Source organism: Perkinsus marinus (genome assembly GCF_000006405.1).
Source record: "Perkinsus marinus ATCC 50983 genomic scaffold scf_1104296952306, whole genome shotgun sequence".
Taxonomy (NCBI): Eukaryota; Perkinsozoa; order Perkinsida; family Perkinsidae; genus Perkinsus; species Perkinsus marinus.
This window is the reverse complement of record NW_003208911.1, coordinates 7,388-14,507: the sequence shown is the minus strand read 5'-3', so window position 1 is coordinate 14,507 and position 7,120 is coordinate 7,388. Positions and strand designations below refer to the sequence as shown.

General features: G+C 46.6%; 2 protein-coding genes and 1 non-coding gene across 3 annotated transcripts in view; 2 read left to right on the top strand and 1 right to left on the bottom strand.

Annotated features, from left to right (window-relative positions):
- Positions 1 to 3,780, top strand: part of Pmar_PMAR014086 (hypothetical protein) — a gene marked incomplete at both ends in the record, with an annotated part of 4,913 nt that extends 1,133 nt beyond the window's left edge. Inside the window, 13 exons of the mRNA XM_002777059.1 lie at positions 318 to 421; positions 488 to 616; positions 667 to 775; positions 819 to 884; positions 1,415 to 1,504; positions 1,642 to 1,767; positions 1,883 to 2,013; positions 2,059 to 2,170; positions 2,215 to 2,325; positions 2,512 to 2,604; positions 3,225 to 3,336; positions 3,452 to 3,565; positions 3,620 to 3,780. Of these exons, the coding sequence (XP_002777105.1) occupies positions 318 to 421; positions 488 to 616; positions 667 to 775; positions 819 to 884; positions 1,415 to 1,504; positions 1,642 to 1,767; positions 1,883 to 2,013; positions 2,059 to 2,170; positions 2,215 to 2,325; positions 2,512 to 2,604; positions 3,225 to 3,336; positions 3,452 to 3,565; positions 3,620 to 3,780 (1,458 nt within the window). The remainder of the gene's footprint in view (positions 1 to 317; positions 422 to 487; positions 617 to 666; positions 776 to 818; positions 885 to 1,414; positions 1,505 to 1,641; positions 1,768 to 1,882; positions 2,014 to 2,058; positions 2,171 to 2,214; positions 2,326 to 2,511; positions 2,605 to 3,224; positions 3,337 to 3,451; positions 3,566 to 3,619) is intronic.
- Pmar_PMAR014085 lies at positions 2,973 to 3,054 on the bottom strand. The gene has a single exon. It is a non-coding gene; the product is annotated as a tRNA-Tyr (tRNA).
- A 22-nt stretch (positions 3,781 to 3,802) lies between the features above and the next one.
- On the top strand, positions 3,803 to 6,164 carry Pmar_PMAR014084 (hypothetical protein; the record flags this gene model as incomplete). Its single annotated transcript, XM_002777058.1, has 11 exons — positions 3,803 to 3,817; positions 3,894 to 4,013; positions 4,054 to 4,131; positions 4,207 to 4,346; positions 4,630 to 4,760; positions 5,154 to 5,218; positions 5,263 to 5,348; positions 5,413 to 5,472; positions 5,512 to 5,596; positions 5,905 to 5,979; positions 6,033 to 6,164. 11 exons carry the CDS (start codon positions 3,803 to 3,805, stop codon positions 6,162 to 6,164), a joined length of 987 nt encoding a protein of 328 aa, XP_002777104.1.
- Positions 6,165 to 7,120: the final 956 nt, after the last annotated feature.

Here is a 7,120-nt window from a genome sequence, read left to right as displayed (position 1 = left end):
AACTGATCGATGACTTTGCACAGCGTCTTGAGGTGAGGTCTGACTGATAACGTGGGAGTTCTGCTGGTACTGAGTCATATCTGAGAACGCCAATACCTTAGACTTAAGCTGTCACAGACAAGGGAGCTCTCCTGAAGAACTCGTCTATACTAAAATCGAGTCTATAGACTCTATATATTCATGCACGCTGGGTTCGTGATATCACGTATTATGGATTTCATTGTCCCTCGAATGGCCATCGACAATCAGCTAATGATTCGGGGACAAATAATAAACAAAACACTCTCAGGATAGGACTGGTGCTCGTGTTTCTTCAGGATATTGAGGTTACTTTACGCAAAGATAGGATAGATAAACGTTTGAGATCCTTGACAGAGGAGCTTCTATTGGCTGCTCATGCTGATGAAGGCAGTGTGCAGCGGTGAGTCAGTGCCTCTATCTAGAATGCGTTAATCCATTAGTAGAAGATGATTCAGTATCTGTGCAGGATCATCGCCGATTTAGCCACTGAGGCGAATGCTATCCTCGCTGACAACAGAAGAGAACACGTCGATTTGTTGCACAACCTTCGCATACTCAAGTGCAATGACGAGAGGATCTCCCTTGTAGAGAGATGGTGTGTGCTGCTCGGCTGACCTTCAGTAACGGTGTCGTCCTAATCATCAGGGAGCGCGGTCGGCACCGATGGCGCATGAGCCGCCACGATCAAGCTATGCACAGGGCTTTGAAGAGGCTCCGAAGTTCTGAGTTCCAGGACCCACCTGAGCTCGTTACAGTGAATACTCTGTTTATCGGTTTCAAATGAATGCAACCGACAGGTTTTTGAGTCCCTCAAGGAGAGTCAAGCGGACGTGTTGGCTCGTCGGCTAGAGACTCTTGCGGAGGTAGCGTTCGTCTCGTTGTTGTTATTGTTATCGTTATTGTTATTGTTATTGTTGTTGTTGTTGTTGTTCTTCTCGTTGTTGTTCTCGTTGTTGTTGTTGTTGTTGTTGTTGTTGTTGTTGTTGTTTTTTGATGTTGTTGTTGCTTTCGTTGTTGTTCTCGTTGTGCTCGTTGTGCTCGTTGTTGTTCTTGTTCTTGTTCTTGTTGTTGTTGTTGATGTTGTTGTTGTTGTTGTTGTTGTTGTTGTTGTTGTTGTTGTTGTTGTTGTTGTTGTTGTTGTTGTTGTTGTTGTTGTTGTCGTTGTTGTTGTTGTTTTCGTTGTTTTCTCGTTGTGCTCGTTGTTGTTGTTGTTCTTGTTCCTGTTCTTGTTCTTCTTGTTGCTGTTGTTGTTGTTGTTGTTGTTGTTGTTGTTGTTATTGTTGTTGTTGTTGTTGTTTTTGTTGTTGTTGTTGATTCAAAGTTTGATGCCAATAGGCTTGGTCACACTATGCCAAACTGTTATGAGCAGTAGTATCACTACGTATTGTAACAGATCCGAGACTCAACAGTTGGCGAACTGACTGGCGACAGAGCGCAGGCAGCGCTGGCCTCACTCGATGAACTCAGTGCTGGAGCCGCCAAAGTAGAGTTATTTATAGTCCGTTGATGAGATTTTGAGGAAGGTGCGAAGCATAACTGAATTCCAAATTGGAATTTCCAATACTGAAAATTCTCTTGAACGTTGTGATCAAAGATTTCGATTACTCAGAGTGTTTTTAGAACTATGCCACACAGAGGGAAGCTATGGACATGATACGGAAACATATCGGAGATGTAGGCCAGAAGCTCTATGAGCATTTGGTGGCCGAGATAGAGCAGATCGACTGCAGGGCAAGATGGGGCGAGGTGGGATCATTTGTTACTCTCGAAATATCCTCCTTGTGATTGACTCGTGTAAATTCGCCATGAGCTCTTCTTAGCGTCAGTCTGGCAAATCTTGAATGATTGAATTTGCGGTCAGCATTCTACCGCGGCCGAAGTAGTTGATGCTGTGTTCGTCTCCGACCTTCAAGCCTGCTATTCCCAGCTGGACGCTTTGATCTCGACAACCAAGGAGAGATTGGATGAACTGGAAAGAGAGCAGCACACTAGGTAACGACCCATCACGGCGGGGACTCATGTTAGAAGCTCACGCAGATGCTCCAAAATGGCAGCACTTATAATGAGCACATCAGTGGCTCTGGAGGATATGCGGTCTCAGAAACTGACTATGATGGAACAGCATAAGAACGACCTGCAGAGGCGTCGAGTAGCAGCCGGCGCAGGTTGGGGTGAGAGATGAGTGTTGCTCAGGCTGAGCACGAAGCCGAGTGTGAGGCCAAGGAAGAAAAGTTGAAAGAATGTCGTAGGCGCATCAGGAGTTCTCCTCATATTGATCCGGATCTCGAAGAGGCAACCACAGAGGTCTGCATGGGTTAATGAGTGATGGCATTCACTCTCAATGTTTGGCTTGTCGACAGCTGTTAATGTGATATCATCACGCGACTGATTAAGAACATTCAGATTTTTCTGGGCTATATCCGCATTGTAGCATCTGCATGAGATTTGGAGTTTTGGCTCGACCTTACAGAGCGGTTGGTTGCCTTTCAGACGTATACGCAGCTTGACGCTATGGCTGCGGAGATAGAGAATTTTGCGAAAAAGATGTTGCACGTCCATGAGGAATATCCGAGTTCGGTAGAGGTGAGTGCCTCCAACCAGTGTTGGTCACACTGGAAAGTTACGACAACCCGACCCACCACTGCTCTTAGGCTTTTTATGAGCTCCACAAAAGCACACTTGGGAATCTCTTTGGACTGGAAGTAAGTCTACGATCCGTGTTTGGTTTGAGGGAGAGGCAGCAGCAGCGGCAGGATTGGTCTGTCTGCTGTAATTCGAACGAGAATAGAGTCCCTCACTAGCCCAGCTGGTAAACTTCGTAGGAGACTCATGCGCGGGCTACGTGAGTTGTATGCGCACTCACTTTGAGTCTTCTCTGGAAGACTCCGATAGGCGCTGAAGTATAATACACGTTGTATATGGGAATAGGAGCAATTGGATTTTCCAATAAATCCGGCAACCCGGAATCGAACCAGGGACCATCCGATGACTATGCACTACAGTCGGACGCTCTACCAACTGAGCTATTGCCGGTCAAATTTATTACTCTTCGTAGACGGTCTAGACATTAGGCTAATGAAAATCTCTTTCGCGGAGGTATAAAACCCGCAGGCATGTTATTATTCGTGTAGCAATAGTTCGAGACACGTGAGTTTCCATCCTCTCCAGTCCGTGGATCGCCAGTCCAAATTATAATATCTCAGCGACTCACAATTGCCATGCAACGACGAGCGGCCCCCAATGACGAGAAAGACCATACCGGAACCGACGTCGTTACGCATCCTGCAACAAAAGAGCACGACGATGACAATAGAGGTGAGTCCGCATAGTGGCATAGTTGAAGTATTTAAGGATAGAACGAGGGTCTTGAGTCTTCTTCTTTATCATCATCTTCATCATCATTTCCATTATCGTCATTTTCATCTACTAGAACCGGAGCAACTATTGGAGCTCTGGTCGGGAGTGGCAGCAGCGAGCATGTGCGAGCTACTAGACCCACAGCACTTCGTTGAGGAACGGATTTGTCAAAGGGAAGAGCTTGACGGTGAGGGAGGGTATAGTCAATAGAAGGAAAGAAGACTTCGTGGCCTCTGACCAGAGCCTGTAGCTGATCCATTGGTCGATGGCTCGACCAGTGGATCTCCAGACGAAGCCTTGACCAAGGGAGATGGGGTCGATCAGAGCAATGCAGACGGGAATGCTGAGATAGCTGAGGCAAGCTGCGCTGGTGTGTTGGAGCAAACAGACTCCAAGCTTTAGACTGCAAGTGAAGAAGCTCAGAATGCTTGGCCAACACGTGTGGGGGGAGAAGTGTGTTTGAATGATGTGAACTCCTGTTGTACTTTATGCCGTTGTGGATTATCTCATCTCAGGTTCATGTCGAAATGGCCTGGCTCTGTGACTACGTGCATGCCTTCCGTGTGAAACTGATGGAGTTCTTGCAGTGTGAGAAAGAGGTGCAACTTGATGATAGCGAGAAGGCGGCGAGGATGGTGCGTTCGTACCGAACTCAACCGCTTACGGCTTCTCTAGGGCGCTGAAATGCTCAGCTACGAGCTGGACGATCGATTGCGAAAGCACAACACGAGGAAGGGTTTAGTCCGATCCGAGGTATTGAAGCTCCTCACACCACATATTGAGATCATCGAAGATTTGCTGGTAGAGTATATTCTGATGTCCTCTCAGTGGTACGAGCCTCGGTTGAAACAAATCATGTCACATAAGAGTAAATTCGAGCGACATGCGGTGGCCATAGCGAAGAAATCCGCTGCTCAAGATGGTCGTTTCGATGCTTTGATGGATACTTTGATTGAGGGAGACAAAAGGTGGGATTCTGTCTTACAGCCATCTGAACAGCCATTAGTGACAACATCCTCAGTATTCGACTACGTGTGTTGGTGGCACACATTCTGAGTGAATGCTTATTGGTTCCTGTACACTCATATATAAACTTTTATATAAACTTCAAAACTCAGCTGGGAAAAGCCAACATATATTCACGCACTGAACGTGCTACTAGCCATCGATGTTCGAAGCCTCATTTTTTACTGAACGCGGATCGGATGTATCTCGTACGGGGGAGGTAACCATGAAGGTTCCCTTTTACAGACTTCGTGCTACCATCGACGAGCTCCTCCATCGTGTGTCTCAACTCAAGCCCAGTGCAGAATCGAATTCCAGGAATCCAGAGGATATAATGAGTGAACTTAAAGGCCTAAGTAGACGTGCCAGAGACACCGGTAAGGGTTGAGAAGCGGTCGCACGGGTTACACACAGTTGGGGATCCTTGGGCTCAGCAAGGATGTGGTCTTATTGAATCTGGATACCCGCATGACATTCCCCACAGTCAAGAAGAGCGCCACTCACTTCTATCGAGTCATGCGCGGTCCGTTCGATAGCCTCAGGGAGAAGCCTAGTTCGATAGCCTTAGTTTACTCGAATGAAAAATTCAAATCGCAGAAATCTCCGCTCCTCACACAGACTCAGTGCTCACTCAGTCATCCGTCCATGAAATTTCTGGAACCTCCACTGGACAGTCTCGTGCAAAACTCCGTTAGAAATCCATGAGCGAGGATTGATGTGAAATTAAGCGGCGTGATTATGATTGGCTCAGTGATAGAGAGCAATGCCAGGTGATGAATTCAAGCGAGTCTACCGCGAAGTTTCCAAGGAAATGGCAGCTCTGAGTGGTCCGTTGGTGAGTTCAGTCCAGCGTCAGCTTGGAAACAAACGAGCCTTCAGGTTGAGCAATTGATCGCCGCCAATAGCGATGTGACAAGGATACAGAAAGAGCAGAAGCACGAGGGCTACAGCGGGGCTGAGATAGAGTAACACAGACCGTCGTAAATCCTGTATTTTCCGATGCTCATATGAACAGTGGCGAGGCTTCAGGTTTTATTCAGCGGAAATAGCAAAGCTTGACGAGGGGTTGAAGGCCAAGGCCGCTGACAGGTGGGAGTTCGTGAGATTCACTCGTAGTCTACTTTGCAGACTAGTGCAAGTAGAGGAGCTTGAGGCGGCCATGACCAACATGGTCGAGCGAGTGTTGGAAGAGTTCGAGAAACAACGGAACGAGGTGAGCCTCGCCCTGTGTTGGAGCTTACATGATACACTCCGTATTCCAACCGCGTAGGGTACACTTGGAATTCATCGGAGTTTCACCCGTTTTACGCGTAAAACTCGATGAAAAACGCCATATTCGTGGTATGCAGTAGTCGTGAAATATGTTTTTCACCAGTGTTTTGCGTATCACGGGTGGAACTCCATTGTATGATTATATCGTCTTCGGATCAAAATGTGTTCTCAGCCATGTGGAAAATTCAAAATGACTCCCCACCAAAAACATTTTCATTCTAGTGCGAGATTGAAACAGTTAATGCACAGGTTTATGAAGAGGTTTGCATCGCGTATGGGCTCGGCAAGGAACATGTCGTCGCTAGAAGACAACTACGTGAAAAGGTGGCGCATGTCAATACTGAGGCGGGGGGAATGCTCTTTGCGACTGCATACAGGTGCACGAGCTCTCTGAACTTGTAACTGAACCCCTATCGAAGATCGTGGAGCTCGAGGAGTATTTGAGCAGAATAATCACTGGAGCAAACTCTGATGAGGTATGCACTCCGAAGGATCAATACATAACATGATTACAATGTGGGGGCGCTTACCCCGGTTGAGCTCAGGAGTTTTATCGCTTATTGTAGAAGCTAACATACGAATTCGGATAGGAGTTTACCGAAACCAATATGAACTCCCTTATCGTCACCTAATCATGTGGTTGACCATTCGCATATTTCCTCACACTGCATGCTGACATCGCTGTAAGAACAATTCTGTATTCGTTTCCTGCAACTTGGTTCAAGTCACTTGAACACACTTTACATCTAAACGGTGCGACTGTGTGCTCAACCGTTTTAGGTGGCATCGGTAGCAGGCTTCCCGCACGACAATGTGTTGGTGAAGCACGCGGCAAGTCTTGAATTGGGAATACGAGAGAACTTAGTGAGCTTCTACAAGCTCTCTGATGCTAGTCTCGAATTTCATACTGCATTTTAGTCGATCTTGGTGGCCTGTGTAGTGGCGTTAATACAACACTTACAGGGATTGAAACCAGCGCATGAGCAGAGGTGAACATAATTGTGAGGAAGTATCATGCGTGCGGTACCAGGTACGGTTTGGAGCAATGTCCAAGGGCATTCGAACATGGAAACGACGCTGATGATGCTTCCATACGGCCTGAGTCGCTGCTCGCAATTCTGGGGCCTTTGTCGACTGGGAAATCGAAACCGTAACTACAGTGGTTATGTTGATGACAATATTTTTGTGCGACAGATTTCGAGAAGCTATTGAGGAGGAAGTCGCCAAGACTAAGCAGAAGCTCGGAGGAGATCTGCCGCACTACTTTCGGCAGTTTACTGACACGGTGAGGGACATTGGCGGTGTGGAAAAATACACATGTGGTCAACTACATGTGTTGGTGTTAATATGAAGAATGAAAAGAAAATTTAATTTTTGAATCTGAAAAGTACCTCTTGTGAGTTGAACATATATGTAAAGCTTAAATGAAAATTCATTTATTTTTGATATCAAAATTTTGGTGACA